Source organism: Ochlerotatus camptorhynchus, unplaced genomic scaffold (genome assembly GCF_037179485.1).
Source record: "Ochlerotatus camptorhynchus isolate MF236.1 unplaced genomic scaffold, CSIRO-AGI_Acam_v1.1 ptg000569l, whole genome shotgun sequence".
NCBI classification, from domain to species: Eukaryota; Metazoa; Arthropoda; class Insecta; order Diptera; family Culicidae; genus Ochlerotatus; species Ochlerotatus camptorhynchus.
The window spans coordinates 673,536-696,717 of NW_027041050.1; the positions used below are offsets into that span (position 1 = coordinate 673,536).

General features: G+C 40.5%; 1 protein-coding gene across 1 annotated transcript; it reads right to left on the minus strand.

The window, feature by feature from the left end:
* Nucleotides 1-1,281: 1,281 nt before the first annotated feature.
* LOC135713570 (uncharacterized) lies at nt 1,282-20,976 on the minus strand. Its single transcript, XM_065236697.1, has 3 exons — nt 20,739-20,976; nt 2,375-2,481; nt 1,282-2,306 (listed from the first exon to the last, which is right to left on the minus strand). The coding sequence occupies exons 1-3, from the start codon at nt 20,824-20,826 to the stop codon at nt 1,290-1,292; spliced, it is 1,212 nt and encodes a 403-aa protein (XP_065092769.1). The 5' UTR covers nt 20,827-20,976; the 3' UTR covers nt 1,282-1,289.
* Nucleotides 20,977-23,182: the final 2,206 nt, after the last annotated feature.

Sequence of the window (23,182 nt, forward strand, 5' to 3'; positions counted from 1 at the left end):
GCCTGTACCATGGGAATTAAAATCTCCCATAATCAAGTAGGAAGAACTGAACAGATATCTGTATTTTTTTTTCGATTAATCGAAACTCGGAGAGGAATATACACAGAAGCAATACAAAGGCTCTTGCCTTTAATAATAGTCTGACATGAGACAACATCTGGAAATTGTGGAAGATTCACTCTATAGAAGGAATGGCACTCGAATAACGTTAAAATAATAATAAGGAAGATCGAAATATGAGGAGGGCCAAGTTTCACAAATAGCAAACGCATCAAACTCATTGTTGTAAACTAACAACTTAAAAGATTCTAATTTAGGAATCAGATCTCGACAATTCCACTGTAGAACAGTGGTCAGATCCCCGACCTCGTTTGGAAAATTATCCATCGAAGGAAATGATTGCTGCAAGGAGGGGCCACTTCACTGCCAATTGCTTCAAAATGATCTTCACAGTAGGAAACATTGCCAGAGCAATGCTTTTCAGAGGATCAGAAATATCGAGGTACTTAAGGATACCTTCCACAATGCTATCAAATGAGAACAAGCCAGCTGAAGAAGGGGCTTCTGTTCTTAAAATTTGGGCATCGGGGGTTTTGGATGTGCCCGGGAGAGGTGCACACTTAGATTTTTTGCCGAGATTGGCACCATCGAGCAGCTCGGCATTTATGTTTACTGAGATTTCAGCAAAATTTATATTTGTTAGCTGAGATCTCGGAAAAAAAATCCCATTTGTTAACTGTATCTCGGCAGGTTTTTCACTGAGATCCAGCAAAATAAAATGCCGAGCTGCTCGGTGGTGCTAATCTCGGCAAACAAATCTAAGTTTATGGAAAATCCTGAATATAGTCAAATCTGCGGAAACCAGATATTTATTATGTTGGAAACCCAACACACATTGGAAGCTGAATAAGAGCTTATTCAGGCAATAATATGCTTGATCAACTTAAAAATAGTTTATTACTAGTTAACACTGGTACTGCAGATATTTTCCTAGAAATTTGACCTAAATCGATGATATTCGAATTCATAAAATACATTACACGGCTTGTGCAGTAACTTACTATGTAGTTATGCATAATATAACTATAGCTGTATAATTCGTAAGCCACTGAGATTATAAAACACATATCATAAACTACCTTATAGCAAATTTTGAAGAGTGGATAAATGTCCATAGTCCCTCTTTCCTAAAGATTCATATTTTTAAATTTTACTCATAACATGGACATGTCATCTTAGATTATATCGATTCGTTAATTTTGTTTATCATTTTTATTCTCTTCAATTACTTACCCGTAAGATAGCGTGTATCCCATACTTTCCATCAAAGTTTCTTTGATCGCAGGTTGCAAAGCCTTCTGCATGTAGGTCGTCAGCAGTCCACGTACTCCCTTTGAAAAAAGATTGTCGATTTCATTGGAGTACGCCTCATCAAGAGCGTCGTTTGATTCGACCGTTTGCCAACCAGCGCCATTGCCAGCATAGGCGTTATAAGCAAACGGATTCCGGTCGGAGAATATGGTTCTACTGTCAGCACTGAACGTTGATGGGTCATCACCATCTTCATCTAGGAACGCTGAAGGGGACAAGAACAGTGAATCTCCGTCTGTCAATTTGAATATATCCTTTTCTGTAAGACCATCGTCCTCCTCGAGATTTAATGATCTTTTGTGTTCCATATTTCGCTGAAATTCATTACCATAATCCTTGCTGTAAAAAGCATCGTAATTTGAAGGGTGTTTGGCGAGGAAATGTCTTCGTTTCGAGTTGATGCGATACTTGATCCCGGTAGGACCCTCACAACTGTGAGCAAAAACCGAAATAAATCCAGGTTCCGAGAAATGTGAATCGGTTCGAACGTTTGCTTGTCTACTCCTTTCGCCCAACCCACTAGGAACCAATGGGATAGTCTTAAACTCAATTCCAGCCCGTCTCAACCTCAAAATCATTTCACACCGACCTCCGGAAGGATGCATAATGACTCTACCGCTGATTTGCAAATCTGGAAACTCAAGCTTGGTATCCAACGTTCGGTTTTGCTCAATGAAATGGCAACGATCAACGACGACCCACTGAAGATTTTGAGGAATTCTAACCTTAAGATTTGCAACTTCAACTTGCGAGGTTGGAGATACTCCAGATGGTGGGAAGAAAGGATTTCCATTATTTGGGTGCTTTTGCTGGTTGTTGTACTTGTGTTTGTACTCTGAAACGATTTGTTCGACGTCTTCTTCGTAATTGTTATACGGTGATCGATTGAATAGCGACTGCTTCTGAGCACCAGTTTCGGAAAAGTCAATCAAAGACTGAAAAGGTTGACGAAATTATTGATTGATCAAATTATTTCTGATGTTATATGTTAGTTTGACCTTACCGTGGATCCTGATCGCTGCTGACTTCTCCGTAAAGTTGTGTCTAAGGCGGATTCTAGTCGGGCTGCACATTTATGGTTATAGAGGTTGCGTATCGACCTAGTTCTTCCTATAAATGAATAAAGATAAATTTAACACTAAATATTAAACTATGATCATCCAAAACTTCATTACTTTAAAATAAACATGTGACATAAACAATTTAAAATAAATAAACTGAGAAATGATGAAGTATTCGATTTTGACGTAGGACTAAGTCTTTAATTTCTATACTGGGGTCACATTAAAAAAAAAAATCAAAATTCAGCCATGTAACGAAAAATTGCGCATGCTCACATGCCATTTCACCAATGAAAGGAAGAGAGGAGAAAAGCAACGATAGTCCTCGAGCTCACGATGAATCTTTTCGTGCACCTTCGTGCCTGTCGCTCTAAAGAAAACCAGACCCGTGCCGAAGCTGCGGTGGTGACCAACTTCCTCAGCAAATAGAGGCCCTGAAGTCAGTAACCTTAACTTCCTAAATTGGAATGTTTGTTCCCTCAAGAGCAAAAGCTACGAGCTTGGTGAGTTCTTCCGGGTTCACGACATCGATGTATGTTTTCTAACGGAAACGCACCTGAAACCGGAGGTATTGGTCTGTTTCCTAAACCACCGATTGCTTCGTCTGGACCGTACAAGCGCCATCAAGCATGCAATTAATTTCAAGCTTCTACCACAAACGAAGTGACAGACGGAGCGGCCGAAAACTTTGGTGACTAACCTGCTATCGCAATTTTTCAGTGTACCACATGGCAACACCACTACTACTGGATTGAACCACATGGCAACACTACTACTGGATTGAACTAGCATTTTCACCAAATGTACTAGAATGTTTTGGTTCTATCTCTTTCACTCTACTCAAAACTGAAATGCATAAAAAAATGACTAAATGATACGCACTCTTTGCACACTGTCAAAGAATCATTGTACACAAAATCAACTTTGTGCAAAACCAAAACAAAAATACTATCCCATCTGGTGGATGATGGCACAAGCTTCTAAGAAAATTCTATTACAGCGAACCACATTATTTTAATTGATTTCTTCGCCAGTTAGTTGTCTGTCACTTCGTTTGTGCTTCTACCATGCTTCCAACTCAACCTCATCGAAGCCATCGGCAACGAGATCACCACAACCAGCGGACCTCTCACTTGTATCGCGGCTTATAGCCCGATGCAAGCTCGTGTTTGAGATGGTACTGACGTAAACTGAAGAACGATATCATCAAGCTGACACGGAGGCATGGCAGATTCATCATCGCTGGCGACTTCAACGCTAGGCACGAAGTGTGGGGAAATACCCGCAGAAACAGGAACGGAACTATCCTCAACGAAGATTTTCAACATGGCTGCTACAACATCTTGGCTCCCGACAGCCCCACATTCCACAGTAGATTAGGTTGCTTTTGAGTGCTCGACATTTTCATCATCAACATCACCTCTAACATCAGCCAACCAATCGTCCAAGAGGATTTATGCTCCGATCACTATCCGGTTCTGTTCAGTGTTGGCGCTGGTGTGCATGTTCAGCAACAAACCCGGCGAGATTTTCATCATGTAGACTGGTTGGCATTTGAGCGGAGTGTTGACCAACACATCAGCTTCGATCGGCGTATGGAGACCACTGACGACATTGATGCTGCCGTTGAAGCGTCTGAGGCGGAGAACATCAGGGAAGTTCCAGTTAACCGTAAATCCTTCGAGTTTGAACCAATTACTAACCAACTAATCAGACTACGAAATATCTATCGGAGGCAGTATCAGAGGACTGGCCTCCGTGACAAGAAAACAACCTAACCAAAACAATCAAGACCCGGGTTGAAGACTTACGGAACAAGCATGTCAGCAGCCTTGGAGAGTTTTCAAAACCTTTTTGGAAACTTTCCTAGCTGCTAAAAAATAAACCTAAACCCATCTGTAACGTGCCAGTGCGGTGTTACTCCCAGCACTGATGAGACCCCCCGTCTCCAAGCCTCAGGGTCGGCACACGCTCGTGATAATTCCGCGAACCAAGAAAACACTCAAAGTTCACTCAAGACAAACTCCCACACTCACTTCACGGACGGTCTCCCACTTCCTTAGATGTCTACTCCTACCTTGTGCTAGCACTACTCTTCTTTTGTCTTCGGGGCCCCTTCACCTGCCACTGCCGTCGTCGTCGTTCCTCTCCTACCTCTTGTACCGCATCACCTTCTTGGGCCATGGGTGGACGCCTCTGTCCCGTGCGCCCCTCGAGTATGGTGACGGACTCGAGGTTTCAACGATCCACACGGGTAAGTTGGCTTGCCTGGATTGGTGGCGCACACTGTAGCTGAGGGATCAGGTTATCGAACTGCGATTCGGACACACTACCGGCGATTGGCGTGGTCGACTCCGGAAAAATACGTTGAGTACGCAAATGTTACGGTAAAACCGCGAGGTCCTGTGGGCGCGAAGGAGAATTCGAAATGGCGGTTATCGATCTGATCTCACTAGACAACGGTTGGATCTGGTTCGGGGTTTTCTTGGTGATGGTAATTACCTGGTAATTACGTTGCAACTTCCTCTACAACTTCTTCAAACTTCCAACTTAGCTCACTTTAGCACTTTAGCTTTAGTTTTCACCTTCAAACTATTAATTTTTAGCTTTGACTTTCGCTATGTGACCGTAGTCTATAATGATCACCAGGCTTATGACTGTGCCTCTTGGTGGACGATGACCCCGAACCGTCGTACGTGCCACGAATTCTCCACGCAATGGCCCCCATTACGCCACCCCTATGGCCGTCCATTCATGACTTCACACAGCGTGCTCTGGCGGTGGCTAGTGGCATTGTCCTACAATTTATATGGAAATGTCTCCTACTGGCTGCGTTCGTGGGGATTCCGGGACGTTTTACCTTTTACAAAAATTTAAACCTTTTCTTGGATTAAAAAAAAAAAACAAAACATACGAAAACTACACGCGATTAATCTCACCAATCTTGGACGCAACACTTACACTTGTTACTCATCCCTCCTTTCAACGCTGATGGTAGACACCTACTAACACCGGCTGAAAAGTCAAACGCCCTTGGTAATCATTTCCTCACTCCACATCAGTTAGGTAACAGGGTTGTAAGTCCACTTGAAAATGTTCAAATGCTTGAAGAATCTGCCAATACCTTTGAGAGGGAGCAGAGGGTGATGGTGGATGAGGTGATAGTAGCCATTAAAACATCAAACAAACATGAAGGCTCCTGGCTTCGACAACATCTTTAACATCGAGTTGAAACATCTGAGTGAAAACTCATACCTTCATCTCACCACCACCTTAAACAGGTGCTTCGAACTTGGCTACTTTCCACATTGTTGGAAACTAGCTAAAGTCACTCCCATCCTGAAGCCAGGGAAAGATCCCACTTCACCTAGAAGCTATCGCCCCATCAGTCTCCTCTCTGCTCTCTCGAAGATGTTTGAGAAGATTATTTTTATCTCGACTGTTTGACTTCGCAGACTCCAACAATATTTTCCTTGAGGAACAGTTCGGTTTCCGCAAAGGTCACTCCACTGTCCACCAGCTGTTTCGTGTTACGGACATCATCAGGCGGAATAGAGGCATTGTTGGACGTCGAGAAGGCGTTCGACAATGTCTGACATGATGGCCTGGTGTGCAAGCTGTAACGGTACAATTTTCCGATGTTCTTGGTGAAAATCATTAAAAATTATTTATCGGCCAGATCATTTCAGGTCTCGCTGTACAACACCACCTATGCAACATTCAATGTTAATTTTGGTGTGCCCCAAGGCAGCATCCTTGGCCCTATTATTTTTAATATCTTTATATCCATCATGCCCACCCTTCCTGGTGGTGGAAAGCTGTTCTGGTCGCGTGATCAGAGCTCTCACCAATCAACTTCAGCGAGGCCTGGATGTTCTGGCTGACTATTTTTACATCTGGAAAATTTGTATCAATGCGGCGAAGACCCAGGCCATAATATTTCCTCATTCTAAATCCCCTAGACTAGTTCCGCCTGATGATGTGAAGGTTCGCTTAGGAGGCTTTACTACTGAATGGCTCAAGGAGGTAAAGTATCTTGGTCTCACCTTAGACAGCAAGCTTATCTTCAGGCCTGATCAGGCAATTGTATCTACTTATCAACAGAAAATCCAAGCCTGAGAAACAAGCTTGCTGTCTTCAAGCAAATTATCCGCCCAGTAATTGAGTATGAGCTCCCTCCTTGGGAATCTTGCACTCGATCACACAAGCTAAGACTTCAGAGAATCCAAAACAAGATTCTGAAAATGATTTTGAACCTATCTCACTGGACTAGAACTACTGATGTGCATGATATTGCTGATATGGAATTCCTCGAAACTAGACTTCAGAATGTCATCCAGTCCTTCCGTTCGAAAGTCTCCCAATCTGAGCATGCAAGCATCAGAAACCTAATGTAATTTTCAAAATATTCCTTATCCTATTTTATTTTTATTTTTCATTGTACTCATACTAACCTCAAACCACCACGAGTAAATGGTAAAATCCTATACTAACACAACACTAAATTATGTAAATAAAATTGGGTAAATAGTAATTTTAAGTTATTATAAAGTTAGTTTAAAGAAAACCTACAGAAACAGGTGACAGAACTCACAAATTACACGTTAACACAAAAGTTAAAATGTAAGAATAATTAATTATATATAAGAAAAAAAAACAAAGATGAACAGCAATTAGGCTAAACCACTTGAACTGTATGACTATTGTAAACATCAAAAATCAAAAGAAATAAACAATATTTAAGATAAAAAAAACAGCGATAGCAAAAACGCTTGCCAAATAGTTTTCTTTGTAATTTGCTTTCAAGGAACGGACGGATAAGCGTCGGACACGACGTATGAGTGGAACAGCACGCATCGTACCAATACAAAGACGACGGACGACGACAAAAGCACCCACATCGACCGGAATAGGCAGCATGACTAAGCCGCCGTTGTTTTCAGGGCCATCAATTCAAAAATGGAAATAGTTAAGAACTAAATGATCAACATATTTGTTCCGTCTACTAGCGGTCCTACGTCAAGCTTCCGTTCGTGCCTCTAGTACACAGACCCTTCTACTTTTTTTTACAGTTGTCATTCTTGCATTTATCGCAAGAATCCGACTCTAATTGAAAGGTCCCGCTATTTATACCCTTCGGAGTGTTCAAACACCCTCCAAAAGGCACGCCCCTTTGTGTGTGTGTGTGTGTGTGTGTGTGTGTATTCCCTCTAACCCCCACTGGCCGGCAGTGTTATTATGGAAGAACTCTCTCTACAATGTCGCATTTATGGTCATTGTAGACAGCTTTAGACTGGGAGTTAGAAAGTGATAACTATATTGCAGATCCAGCAACCCATTTCAGAATGTCTGGAGAGTCACGCCCATTCCGAGGTTACTTTCACTTACAATAAGCCCCGCATGTATGCATCACCGTTATCAAATGGTATTACATACACGCTTCCAGGTTCGAAAATATTCTTTTCAATCCTGGCACGTAGTATTTAGTTTTTGTTTTTTAAATTTTAAAATGTATTTGGACTGGTCTCACCACGTTAATTTGATCCTCCAATCAATGGGTTCCATAATTTTGATTTTCTCTAAGTTTTGCATCTCATTTCGTGATACTTCCTTTAACGAACACAAATTGTCTTGCATTGTCATGGTCATCTGGGAGAAGGTTCACGTGTAGTGCTTTCCCCAGGAACAGTTCGTGGCCACCAACTGCCACCCGTCCAGTCATGGGCGTATCCAGCGAGGCATCTTTCATATTGCTCGCAATCTCCGACAACGGCAAGAGACCAGCAGCCGAGCACTTTTGCAAGCGGAAAACTTGCTGATTCACGGCCACGTCGGCCACCGAATCACCTCCAAAACTCGAGACGGACAAATTATCAACACGTTCTCGGGCTAATTCACCAACCGGACCGATCTCTCAATAGAACTACACGCCGAAAGTGTAGCATCCGAACTCGGCGAACCGGGCTTCCGGGAGGCAATGAAAATCCACACCGAACAAAGGAACTGAATCTGCGTTGTGTATTTTGAAGGTTAGATTCAAGTTCAACCGAGCCACTCAAGGCAAACACAGGCAAAACACGATATATCACTAAATGATAACCTTATGAACACTTGCAACTAACTTTCAGCACACAAATTAACAAATTTAAAGCCAAAATGTGTTTAATTCGCTTACGAAAAATACGCAGCAAAAGAAAAACACGCCAGCTTTCAAGTGCGGCCTACTGCGATTCCAAAAGGCGCGCCCCTTTGTCAGTCAAAATTGGATTCCTTAGCAACAAAATTAAGGAATGACACCGATAATGACCATGCATCAGAACCCTAGTCTTAATCACTTCAAACTAGGGAACAACGAATATAAGTTAGGAATCACATACATGAAGACTAACTATTTGTTTTCCTTGTTTCAAGATTATCCTCGGTCCAAGCAACCCTTATCACTATTAACAATGTATGAAAAGTAACTAGGATGTAAAACAGCAAAAAAGGTTATCTTCCATTTAATTCCACTTAATTAATTTTGGTATCCATGACAGATACGTATTTCGACTACAATGTGCAGTCTTCATCAGTGTCATTCCCACTAAAGAACTTATCAAAATCTTACCCCCTTATTAGTTAGGTAGGTTCCGATTCAACACATTGTAGTTTCATTTTTATACCTATGATCTTGACTTTTTTTTACCTAGGGGATGAGTACTTAAGGGGGTTAGATTTTGATAAGTTCTTTAGTGGGAATGACACTGATGAAGACTGCACATTGTAGTCGAAATACGTATCTGTCATGGATACCAAAATTAATTAAGTGGAATTAAATGGAAGATAACCTTTTTTGCTGTTTTATTTAGCATTCCGCTAACAACCCTATTTCATTACTTCATAACTAGGATGTGTTCCTTTGATTACTGAAGAAATCCAGGACTAGGAATCGGTGGTAGATCTTACATCCCGTAACGTACCACGAAAAAGTGATCTACCCTCGTTACGGGGCAATTTACACAAATACATTGTTATGTTATGAATTGATTTTATTTCCTTTCCTACATAGTTTCTAATCGTCCTGGAACATGGATTAGATAATTGATGCATGCAATTTATGCGACTGGGCTTAACGTTTGAGTACTCCCGCCGATGTACAAAGTACAACACGAAAAAAAAATCTACTGTACTTGGAAACTTGCTCAACGTAAAACTAAATATGTTGCATAACATTTAATACCCATGTCCAATAGACCAATACTTGAAGAATATTTTGGAGAATATCACGTTGCATAAAGTGACCTCATGGTGAAAATAACATACTTTTGTATTTTGTACAACGCGCGAGTACTGAAAGCACTGAAAGTTTAAATAAAATTCACACGGAATTGTGACGATAAAACGCACGCAACATACTCGCTTTTCCGGAACCGGAAATCTTTATAGTGTCTGCGGGTTTCAATGTCTACACTGGTGGAAATTAATGTATCGACACTTTTATATGCATGGTTCCTCTAAATTTTATGAATCAGAGGAATTCTAAATCGTGTGTGTTTAGAAACCAAAATGGCGTACTAAAATATGTATGGAAAAGAAACATATGGAAATGCGATTTTCTCTTTCAAAAATAAAGCTAAAGGACGCCATAAAGTGTAAGGATAATTTTGAAGCATGATTTAGCGTGTCAAAAATTATTGAAGCACCAAAATAATCAGAGTTAGTTCAAATAAACACTAAAAATGATTTTTGTAAAGTTTTACGGAGATCCAATCGGTAGAAGGTTTTTAAAATTCTCAAAAATCATTGGTTGATCACCGATGATCACTATACATTTACTTTTATGTTACTCTATCCATCATTGGGGTTACGTTGAGTCTGTTTATGTTTGTTTTTCTTTTAATTTGTTTATTTTAAAGGCTCAAATGTCATAAAAAACAACTCAAGGGAGTCGAGTACCAATACATCTTAAAATACTCAAAAATACAAACTATTATGAGTTCTTCTTCCTGGGCGGTGACTTGACTGCGATTTTCACCCTTGGTCGAAATTTCCTCCTTTCCTACATCTTGTGTTTCTCCTCCTCTCTACTTTGTTTTATTTTGCACGATTTTAGAGCTTTCTGATAGACCTCATTGTTCCCGTACTTGAACCCGGGTTTTGGCTTCTGGACTTCAATTTCAATCATTTGCGCTCCGGTACTCTCCTCGACCATCGGGGCCGTCGCGAACATTTCAACTACATTTTCCTCCACCCCCACAGCTTAAAGCTGGGTTTAGACTAGGCAAGTCAAATGATCAACTCAGTTGAATTCAATTGGCTTGAAAAGTTGAGCCTGGTTCAACTTTTTTCAATTCAAGTGAGTTGATCAAGTCAGTTGAATGGCATGGTTTACACATTCAATTCGCGTTCAAGTCAGTTGAATTCAACTTACTTGATCAATTGACTTGCCCTGTCTAAACCCAGCTTAAGAGTTTGAAAAGTCATATCGGCCAGAGTCTAGCGAATTGTGAAGAGGAAATTATTTTTTTAAACGAAATAGAGTTTGGTTAAGATGTGATTAACTGCAGTTTTTTTTCCAAATCTGAGTAAATTTCGTATGGAAAGAAAATTCTCTGAGTTAATTAATCTCAGTCACTGAGTTGGTATGATTGGCCGTGCAGTTGTCGTCATCATCGGTACGAAGTCAATCGCTAGTGAGATAGAACTCGGTCGAAAAAGTTCGAAAAACAAATGGATTTCTCGGTAAAATGGCTAATTAAACAAAGAAGTTGAATTGAAGAGTGCGTTTATAGTAACGAAAGTAGTAATGATAATATTTTATATCAAGAGCAAATTTTCATTACGTCGAATGTAACAAAGTCGAGCTATCAGTGTCAATCGATTCTCCTGCTATTACACTATATACTGTCCGAATATAGGATCAAATCCCATTTTTAAATTTATTTGCCAGCCAAATTGCTTTTTGACGTAATCACCTTCCGATCAAAATAGTTTTCGATGTTACTTAAGTCACCCAATTTCTATGGAGATGCCGTTTGACTTAAGTAACAGCGCTGAGAAATCCTTGAAAAGTGTACGTTCGTCGTTTCGCTTTCTCATTATTAAAGTGAATAAATCGAACTGTTTGTTGCTAAGATGATTTCGGTGGTCCTAAAATGATGAATGGGCTGCACGTAAGGAGACGTAATTGATAATTCTCCCGAATATCCTGGTAAATACACTTTGACTTAAGTAACAATAGGGGCCACCAAACGACGTATAATAACTTTTGACTCAAAAACCAGTATTTTTTAGCATGAAAGCTAGCGATTTGCATTTGTATGATTAAAACCCTGCTAAATATGTTAAACATTGCTATCACTATGAAATTATATGTGTTTACTTGGAAATAGGAATAACTTTTCGGTCATCAAAACAAAACTTTATTTTTCTCGGATTGGTGCGAATGTTACTTACGACATAATGAAAATTTGCTCTTGATATCATTGTTCAGCTGGCTGCGTTGTATTGAAAAGTTTGTGCGTGCCCCTCGGGCCCGTCGTAGTGATAAGCATCCATATCTCTCACGTTAAAGGTCACGCGTTTAAATCTTATCCACGGACAAGTCAAAAATGAAATGGTAAAAATAAAAATAATCTCTTCGATAGAGAACTTTTTGAGCATTTGAGAAATTATTCTAAAATATTTTCAAATAAATACATTGATTTTTATGCACGAAGATTGTATGCCAAAGCGAAACCATAATATGGTGGCTGCTGGAATAACCGGCCATGGACTTACATTTTCGCTGTCGATAAGAAAAAGGCCTCCAGTATTTCAAGCCATCTATGTCAATCTTAGATTGTGCAGTGATTTACATAAAAAGGAGTTATAAAAATACAAACATGCATTTCGACAGTGAGCATGCACGCGATGATCAATTCTCTTCGTAGATTTTCTCTTTTATTAATAACTCGCTAGATTTAACGTTTCGGGGTGCGTTTGCTGTTGCTTTTGATAGCCAATACAACCTGTTACAACTCTGCATTGAATAAAGTCTAGAAAATTGTTTCGCTTAGCTGTAGCAAAGAGACAATGGATGAAGAGAATCGATCATCACGTATACGCCCTTATGCATGCGCACTGTCGATTTGTTCAGATAGTCAAGCAACGTTGAATGCTTGAAAATCAAAAACTGGTGTGAGAATGTACATACTAAGTTGTTGTGGCAACTGTCCTGTCCAAGCGGTAGGTCACTCAGCACAGTGTGCCAAAAACACAGTAGGGCACACCATGGCTCCCTAATTTGGCACCTATGGTACATATTTGTTGTGATCTCTAAAGTAACTGGCATCACTGCATTATTTCAGCGCATTCGCAGTGAGGATGTGTCAAAATTTGATTGCTGACTCAAACAATTTTCGGTATCCGCAACAAATAATTTCGCCGGAGCCTTCAACTCACCCTTACTGCTATGATCCGCAACCGGAGCAACGGAAGATGCCGACATCACGACGACGACCGGGAGGATTTAATATGAATCTTTGAAAGCCAACACAGGAGTACAGGAACTGCCATGGAATTGGGAAGTTTATGTACTTCTGTATTGACTTCCAGATGTTTTACGGATTTTGAAGCAAAACATTCACTAACATTGCCTGTTGTAGAGCTCCGGACTAACATTGCCTGTTGTACGCTATCCGGCACACCAACAGAACCACCAACCGGCGGAAGCATTTAACGCTCAACTTGGACTAGTTCAGGATTGATTGAAATAGAATCACTGCTACTCCACCACTAAACATTTTAACCTTAGTCCCCAAATAAAAATCATTAAAAATGAATCCAAAAACATATCAATTAAATAGCAGTAAATCATTTTTTTAAAAATAAATTTTCTGTTTTATTCGAAATTGGACATGCTCATCCTCATCTTCACCATCGACATCATCCAATATTGAAAGGCTGTGCGGCACCGTGGACAGTCCCGCCTGGCTGGAGCAGATATTTGCAACTACGCAGCACTTCTACGGATTGGTTTCGTACGATTCGCAGGGGACAATTTTGGGAAAATTGAACTTTTTCGAATTGATTTACTGCGTCATTCATTCCACCTCCAGTAGCTCCCGCTCACATTTCCAGTTCAGGGCAGGAGTAGCGGTTGCCTACCAACACTTCCAGACTGCAGTACTTGTTCGTGCCGTAGAAGGTAGAAAAAAGTTGCCCTTCCTGTACGAACGTCACCGATCCGAAGTCAATCAGCTTGATATGCAAATGGTGATCGATGATAACGTCCTCATCTTTGATGTCCCGAAGCAGAATGTTCAATGAGTCCCAAGCAACACACTTCGATCATAATAAGTTGCTGCAACGTAATTGTGACTGAAATAAGTTACATACAAGTAACCACAACTGCTCAGTGACAAGTGTGCTGCTAGGGGTGCATTCCCAATATTCCTCACCAGCGTGTAATGTTTGCTGTACTCTCCGTGGATCAAATCTTCATCGCACTGCGACATACGGGAGACGGAACTGGGCCGGTCAGAGTGCTGCGCAGCAGCAGTATTCTTGATTGGCTGCCCATTCTGTTGATATAGCGTTGACGTGACCATTGTCTTCGACTGCTTGTACGGTTTGATATACAACAAAAAAAAATGAATTGTCAAAATACCGGGTTGGCAAACATACAATTATTCACACACAAAAATCAGTCGGATGACATGGCACTCTTGATACAGCGCGGCACACTTGAGGCACACTGAGAAAAATGTTGACGCAAAATAAGTGTGTAGAGTGACCACCCCTTGGTCCTGTCATACTTAATATGGTTAACCTATATTGGGTTCCTGATCATTGCGTTGAAGGAAATGTAAAAGCTGATCAGCTGTCAAAAATAGGGTCAATCATGCAATTCATTGGACCCGAATTAGGTTTTGACTATCCTGTTGTACTCTCAACATGAAAAAAAGATACAGAAAACTGTAACAATACCGTAAATGCCAGGCAATCAAATCGTTTTATTAAGCTAAACGCTTATGTAACAATAAGTAACGCAAGTTCGATCCCCTTCCCGCACCCCTCCACGCGTCACGTAATTTGTACACGAAGCCTAATATATCTTATTAACCTTTTTTCTGTACTTTGGGGTAAATTTGACATTCTAGAACTTTTTTATTTGACAATGAATTTGTCCTCTTGGAATCTGTAATACTAGATGAAATCTGTTCCAAGGGGGAAATGTGTGGTTATTGTATCGATAGGTACTTCTTCATTCCTTTATTTAACGTCGGTCTCTGTTCCGCAATCTAGTGTCATTCACCGACGGACATCGATTGGCATTCATTGATGGCAATCGAATGTGCAGGAAGGCAGCGTCCACACCTACGTAGAATACCGCACCCATTCAATCACAACACATGGGCCGGGACCAACGGCTTTACTTCCCTTCGATGGATTGAAAGAGTTTTAATAGGCTACAGCAAGAAAATTTTCAATAAATGATATACGAATAAAAGAGATTTCAATCTTCCGGGAGGTGCATGGCGCCCGTTCCCTGCAATTTCCGGAAAGCTGATCAATAGTATAGCACCGACATGGAAATTGGCACACGGACTTTTGTTAATGTTCTGTCATAAGGCCTGTACTCGAAAAAAATGCACCAGACAAAAGTGTTCGCCAAAAATTTATTTTAAGTCTGATTTTCTTGAAACTTTCAGGGAATGAACAAATACATAAGGATTATGTTTCGGCATAATTACTTTATTCAATTTCCTTTCCGTCGCTGAAAGCCCGCACCTTTCCCTTAAGACCGCTCATTACATTTTGTGCAATGGTGGAGCCGACCTTTTTAGTCACTTTCATCCATTATTTCTTCAACTCCACGATTTTCGAACTTTGGCCTTCATTATGGCCCAAAATCTTTCCACCGGACGAATATCTGGTGAATTTGGGGGGTTGGCGGTTTTTGGTTCAAAAACAACGTTATTGTCTCTGTACCAATCCAACGTCGATCGCGCGTAATGCCATGATGCCAGGTCCGGCCAAAATAATGTCTCGCCTCCGTGTGACCGCAGAAAGGGCAACAGACGCTTCTGGAGGCACTCGGTGCGGTAAATTTCGCTGTTGATGGTACCCATTGTGATGTACGGTTTACTCAGTTTACCGCATTGGCATATGGCCTGTCAGAGCAAGTATTTTTTGGCGAATTTGTCCACTTTCTTCTTCCTTATGTCTACCGGAACATCAAACCGTGATTTGGCAACGTAGAACTCCAGCCCCGGTATCTGCTTTGCGTCTGCCTTGATGTAGGTTTCGTCATCCATAACCACACACATCGGTTTCGTTAACCACTCTCGATACAGCTTCCTTGCGCGGGATTTGGCCGCCGTGTTTTGTTAATCACGCCGGTTCGGTGCCTTCCGGACCTTGAATACACGAAGCCCAGCTCGTTTTATGGTTTGCTGAACGAACCAGGCAGAACACTTTGTCTTCAGAGCCACGTCGCGAATCGAAAGGTTCGGATTACGCTTGAAATAATCCAACACCTTCCGGCCCTTCACAGGGTCAGCTGTCTTCGATTTTCTTCCACTTCCAGCGCGCCGCTCGGTCATCTGGAACTCCTTAAACGATTTTATCACCCGAGACACAGTGGTATGGGTAATTTCCAGTTGTCTTCCGATCCATCTCATGGTCGCAGTCGGATTTTCCATGACGGCGCGCGAAATTCTCCGGCGATTTTCTTCTTGTTTCGATGACATCTCATTAACCACTGAACCGATAGTTATGAAATATTGCACATGTAAACAATTCACTCCAAACTAGTTATACCCAGATTTTCATCAATTTTTACCCATGGATAAAAAAAGTTACACACGGATAAAAATTGTGCAATTTTTTCGAGTAGAAGCCTTATGTTATCGATAGGCATATGCCAAACACGGTGCATCGAGATCTAGATCGTCATCCGTGGCAAACGAAGAGTCTGAGTAAGATGAAATCCATCAAGGGAACTGCGTTAAGACGGTTTACGAGATAACGCATGATATCACTTCGAGACTATTACGTGAGGCTAAACTTGGCGTACAAAAAGGCATCACTGGAAAGTTTTTCCCACTACCACCAGAACATGCAGCGCGAATTCAAGTCCAATCCACGGAGTTTTTGGAAGTACGTGAATGAACAGCACAAAGAATCCGGTCTCCCTTCTACCATGAAGTTAGGAGTTAACGATGCATCTAGCCTTGAAGAAATTAACGAGATAATATCGTCCCAACAAGTTGCTCTAGCTGCTTCCAATGTACCCGTGTACAATCACGTGCTGAACGAAATCCCGGTCGATGAAGCTCTGATCTCATCGGTGGCACCCAGGCTGAAATCGTCTCACAATTCCGGACCAGACGGAATACCGTCCGTTTTCCTGAAGAAACAATTGACGTGTAAACTGAAGCCTCTACACGAAACGAAAATCAATTATTTTATTTATGTGTTTCACTTATACATTTTTGCCAAAACATCAGCCTTATACATTCCTAAGACAAACCGCATAGGTCCTATAAGAATTCATAAAAGGTATGTGTGACCGTTTATAAATTTCATTTGACACATGATTTTCATTAAATTTTTGCAAGGCGTGTGCTTATTAGTTGACTTATACATTTTATGAATAATCCAAATTTGCCAAAAGATATAAGGAGATTTCTATCCGTGTATGTTATCTCTTCGGATTATCTTTGAGCACTGGAATTCGATCTGCTGGAAGAACGCACAAATTTTATCCAGTTCATACAAAACCCAACTAACAATTTTCGCAATGTAAACGCTTTACTCATTTCATTCATACAGTCTCAAGCTGCATTTAAATGTTATACGATATGAAGAAACCTTTACTCAACCTCTTTGCAAGCAAATCTGCTGAACTTAGTCAGGTACTTATGGCTGTTGGGACAGGTTGGGACAAGCTCTTATTGCATATCCATTTACGCTTCTATACAGCTGTTATCCTGCTGTTTAGTTGTGTGTGAACTTGAAAGGCGCTTATTCAACCTTTTCCCGGTAATCCAATAATCACTACACAGCTTTCTCTGGTAGCCAGGTTAAATATTGTTTAACCCGTTTTTTTGTTGGAGGATTTTATTAAGTTTATTTTACTGCGAATCAAATTAATCGAAATTAGTTATAAGAACACTACCAAATTTATTTACCCTGTACCGGAAACCTGGAATGTTCGAACTCGAGACGATTGGCATTGGCAAACCTTGACACTACCAAATAAGCTACGCCAACACTTTGAACTGACGTAAACAAAAAACAAAAAAACCTTCTACAACAAGATCACTTTATCTCGGCTAATTAGTTCAGCTTTAAAAAAGAGCGGAGTGAAAGCTGTAAAACTGCACAAGTCTAAAACTGAACCTAGATGATTAAACATGCTTCCAAAGTAAAGCTAACACAGTTAATTAGCTGAGTACAGGTTGTTTAGTTGTTGAAAATGTACTTTTGATATTTATGTTATTCAGCAAGAGTGGTTGGTTGTGTAGAATCCATTAAATGAGTATTTATTAGCTTTGTTTTGCAGCTACAAGTCGAAAGTTGATTAATATGTGTATAGAAGTGACATTAGCGTTTATTTGCTGCGTGACTGACAAATTGAATAATTATTGTGAACATTTTGAGTAAACGCTCTCCAAAACTATTTTGCTAGTTTCTGCTTTTAGCTATTATCTGCAGCCTTTTTTCGGCTTCTTTACAGTTGGCTTATAAAGCTTAAAATGTTAGTTGGGTATTGCTTTGTTATTGACTTGTTTTGTTGAAGAGCATATAAATAATTTAATGAGTTGTGATATCCAAAATTGATATTAAAGGGTGTATTCGATAAAAATGGCACACCGAAAATCTTATGTAACTTTTGAACCGTGTGAGTAAAACACCTGTAAATTTGAGAAAATCTTACTCATAGTGTATAGTTTACATCTGCCAAATTTCATAGTTATTTATACTTAAGTTTCGACATGATTGAAACAAGAAATTGTCCGCGAAAATTTTTTGTGCACTTACAATCAAAATCCAAAGGTGTCCCATCGATGGATCGCTAAAAAGCTTGGAATTGCAAATACAACTGTGTCTCGTGTGATAAGAACCTTTAAGGGGCGTCTGATTACCCGAAGGAAAGAAGGGAGTGATCATAAAAGTGGTCCAATGGACAGTAAAATGCCCAGGAAAGCGGTGCAACAGCTCAAAACCGTCAATTCTAGATGTCGCTAAAAAATCCAAGGTGTCAGTCGTTTTTGTGCAGAAAACATGAAGCGTGCTGAGTTACATGTTCACAAGGTGTTAAAAGCCCAAAACCGTACAAACCGTAATGAAAAGCAAAACATCACTGCGAAAACCCGTGCCCGGAAATTTTACACGAAGTTGTTCACCAAATCGTGTTGCATCGTGATGGATGACAAAACTTACGTCAAGGCCGACTTCCGTCAACTTCCTGGGCAAGAATATTTCGTTGCCAAGTCTAAGTTTGAGGATGTTCGAAGGAAGAAATTATTGAAATTTGCAAAGAAGTTCCTGATCTGGCAGGTAATTTGCGGATGTGGTGAAACGGTGCGATTTACGCTTAAGAAGCGTCTCTTGCCATTCATACGGAAGCACAAAAGATCAACTCTGTTTTGGACTGATGTCCATCCTGCCACTACGCTCGAAACGTGTTGGAGTGGTACCGAGCCAACGGAGTCAATTTTGTACCAAAAGATATGAACCCACCAAATTCACCGGAACTTCGCCCAATTGAAAAAAAAAATATGGGCAATTATGAAGACGGAACTTTGCAAACATCCTAAAACTATTAAAACAGAGCTGGAATTGAAGAAAATTTGGGTAAAAACAACAAAAACACTGGGAAAATTGGTTGTTTAAAATTTGTTGGGTGGAGTGAAAAGGAAGGCACGGGTATTCGGGATGGAAGACGAAATTGCAAAAACAAATTTTGTTGATCATAACTCATTAGTAGTTTTTCATTCCATGAAAATTTCAAGAAAATCCGATAATCGGTATAATTTTGGGAAGTAAATATGTGTGTGCCATTTTTATCGAATACACCCTTTATTTTACTATTTACCTCTATTCGGGTATCATTCGATATTTGAATCTAGAGGCATCCCGTGATCAAACTCGAGATCTTCCCAAACAGAGCATTTTTTTCACACTCATATATTTGCATTTTATGTGTAAATATCCCAAATTTGTTTTTTCAACTTCAAATCAAACTGATTCAATTAACTGTATAACAGGTTAAGCGAACATAAGATAAAAACAGCGATGATCATAAGCGATTCCACTTATTCAAAGCTTTGAAATGTCAAAAATTTATTCATTTTGGTTGAAAACTCAAAAAGTTATCAACATGTTCACGAAAAGAAAGCTAAAAACTACTCTTAAAATTAAATACGTTCAATAAACTGACGCAAACGTCACCATCTAGACGATGCTTTGTTACAATTGACGATAAAATCCTCTCTGGATTTTTAGACAACATGAAGACCAAGTGTCCTCAGGGATCAAGGCTTTCCAGTTTCCCTTGGGCTCTAAAACGTAATAACTGTTCAGGGTTATCGTGAATTGACTTAAAGTCTTCTGCAAAATTGTTCTCCATACCCCGAAGGTTGTTTATTTTATACACCAAGAAAATCGAACAGTAGAGTCTGAATTTTCGAAGTGCCTCGTTATCGTCGTGGGATACTTTTAAGGTATTTTTCCTATTCAAACTTTAAGTCCTTTGAGGGAGCCATTCCCGTGCACTAAATGACTTCAAATTTTGCGAGGGTGTTTGGAGCCCCAACCAACCATTGTTGAAATGTTTGAAATTCCAGACTTCGATTTTTTTTCATGTAGCGGTGAGCCACTCGAATGGGCATAAAGTCACACTGTTACACTTACCCTACATTATTTATCACGCCTCAAGGTCTGAAGGCGATGACTGATTTTTGCCACCCAAATTTGGATGTGGAAACTTTTTCATAAATATTTCCATGATACTTACAGTACATTCATACACCATTCGGATTTAAACACTGATTCAAATGCTGCGAACAGAATATACTAAATCTAACTGGTTCTACACGCCGAATCGTCACTTTTTGTTTTGTTTATAGATCATCTGGGGGAGTACCTTATTAGTAATCATCATATAGTTTAATTACATTTTCACATTGCAAAATTCAGAACCAGACGGTCATGATGGCAAATAACGGTTTATGATTCAAGATTAAAGAATCTTTCATTATTTTTGTTTCGATCTAGATATTTACTTTACTTTGGAGATAGCTCTGACACATAAAACTATAGCACAATGCTCACCTAAGACCAAATCCGATGACACAAAGTAAAGGAGAAAAATCCAAAACCGTACATTCATTTTCCTCATTGGTTGATATGTCATAAGCATTTGATAAATATGCTCTCCAGTGGCACTATGCACATTTGTTCTTGTTCTTCCTTTGTAAAATATTTAAATGTTTCCTGGAAGTTCACCAAACCGCAAACGCTTAAAACGCGAACCACGTAAACATGGGAGAGAACAACACGACCGATTCCCGAACGTACAGGGCGATGATGGAAGCAAATTCTACATCCGATTCCTTCCGACGACTGCGATCGACTGACACTAAGGGAATCTCTTTCGGAAGGCTCTTGGCCAAGTATGACTAGTAGATAGTCGTTACGTTGCCTCCGTGGTGCATCAGCCAACCAGTCGGTAGCGAACCAGTAGTGGTAAAGACTATGGCTGAATGGACCCATCTCTGCCATTGCCATGCGGCACTATTGGGTGCAAACCAACGACAGCAGACGCCCTAATGGGAGCGCATTTTAGTGGTGCTTTTTTGAATTGAATGGGTGACTTCAATCTCCGCCGGAGCGCATGCTTCGTATACACTTGGACAGTGTTACAGTGCGGTGTGAATGTTTTTAGATGTGAATGGGTTGTTTAGCAAACATAGTTGCAGCTATGTGTCGCAGGAGACGTAAGCAGGACAACAGTTAACCGGATCATCTTTGAGATTCGATCTTAAAGTTTTACAGGTTCAATTCTTATAGTAATCTGCTTGGTAGGCAAATTGGAGAAACTTTCTTCTACCGCCATGGTGCCTAAGCGCAAAAGAAAAGGGTAATCTCTTAATCCACCTTCTGACGAAATAAATTTGAGCAATCAATTTGATATGCATCATGGATTATGAGAATGATACATCGTTCAGGAAAAGGTCCCCCTATTGTGATAACCACTTCCGACTTCCATGCTCTTCTCACGGAACTTTTGAACTTCGTTCGTTGGGGAGAATGCTGAAACCTTGGATGGATTCAAACGTCTTCTCAAGTATCTTACTGAGATGCAACACATTTTTTTACTTGCGACACCAATACTGACCGAGTGAAGTGGGAACACATTTCCAAAACCTCACCCAGTGCCATAAGTGCCAGGGATGGGGTCACGGAACAAAAAAATTGGATCGCTCTTTTGGGACTTTTTCATTACTTCTTAATATAAAATGCTTACATTAAATCCAATTGAATGTTCAGTTACCCCATCTTAAAAAAGATATTTGAGTGCTATCAAAATTCAAAATATCCTCACCGTAGAGCTACACTCTGTGTTTTCACTGAAGCTACACTCGAGCAGGCTTGATGGAGCCTCACTTACGAGTTTGAGATGAGCCGAGCGTAGCATATTTCTGAGGAGTAGAATGCGTGCTGCTAAATTATTACACGGAGCTTCAGAGCTTGTGAGCGAAGGGGGATAAAATGAGAGTGAGGTTTGCTGCCATTCATGTTCATGTTTCTATCACACGCTCTTACTCTCACTCTGGGCGAACTCTGAGCTTCTTGTGTTGAACAAAAAAGTCATCCGGAGTCTCGAAAAGCACACCTCACGTCAAATCATCCTCTCGCTGAAGTTCACTCTCCCTCTCTCTCTCGAGGAGCTAAACTCGCAGGACAAGAGTTTTTTCAATCCTCCCGTGAGTTTGAGGAGTTTCAGCAAGCATGCACTCGAGAGCGCTCTCAAGTGTACCTTGAGTGAAAACACAGAGTGTGGCTCTACGGTGCGCATTTTTTGAATTTTGATAGGGATATTAATAGCACTAAACTATCTATTTTAAGATGGGTTAACTGAGCATTCAATTGGATTTACCGTAAGCTATATTAAAAAGTAACGAAACAGTCCCAAAAGAGCATGATGGCATTGGACGCAAATCTCTCAGATTGGCATCCCGTATTCTATTACGAGAAGGATAATTTGTTTGTAGACAGCAAGCTTATTTTTCAGGGATAGAGTAGACCTCCTGGTGATGAGTGGATACAGTGATCTTATCAAGACGTTACACTAGGTTTTGGTTTTGTCTACGTGCTCCCTGAAAATCAGCTTGCTGTCTAGTGTTAAGCCGATGTAGACTACCTCTTTCGACCATTTCACCACTGTTCCGTTCAGGCAGATCTTATTATTCACCGACGGAACAAGTCTGGGAGATTTAGAGTGTGGAAAGATGATGGCCTGGGTCTATACCGTGTTAATACGGATCTTCCAGCTGTTGAAATATTCAGACAGGACGTCCAGGCCTCTCTGAAGTTTGGCAGTCAGAGCTCCGATGACCCTACCCTTGTAGACGATGGATGTGTCATCTGCGAACAGAGACAACAACCCACCATCAGGGAGAGCCGGCATATCGGAGGTGAACAGGTTGAATAGAATGGGGTCAAGGATGGTTCCTTGTGGAACCCCAGCACCGATGTTGAAAGCATCCGATGTG

Excerpts from the sequence above, each read along its gene's own strand:
- LOC135713570 (XM_065236697.1), bottom strand. The coding sequence starts at position 20,826 with ATGCTTATGACATATCAACCAATGAGGAAAATGAATGTACGGTTTTGG. Across the intron at positions 2,482-20,738 it reads GTCATCGGATTTGGTCTTAG|GAAGAACTAGGTCGATACGC; the intron begins GTGAGCATTGTG and ends ATTCATTTATAG. Across the intron at positions 2,307-2,374 it reads AGCAGCGATCAGGATCCACG|TCTTTGATTGACTTTTCCGA; the intron begins GTAAGGTCAAAC and ends CAACCTTTTCAG.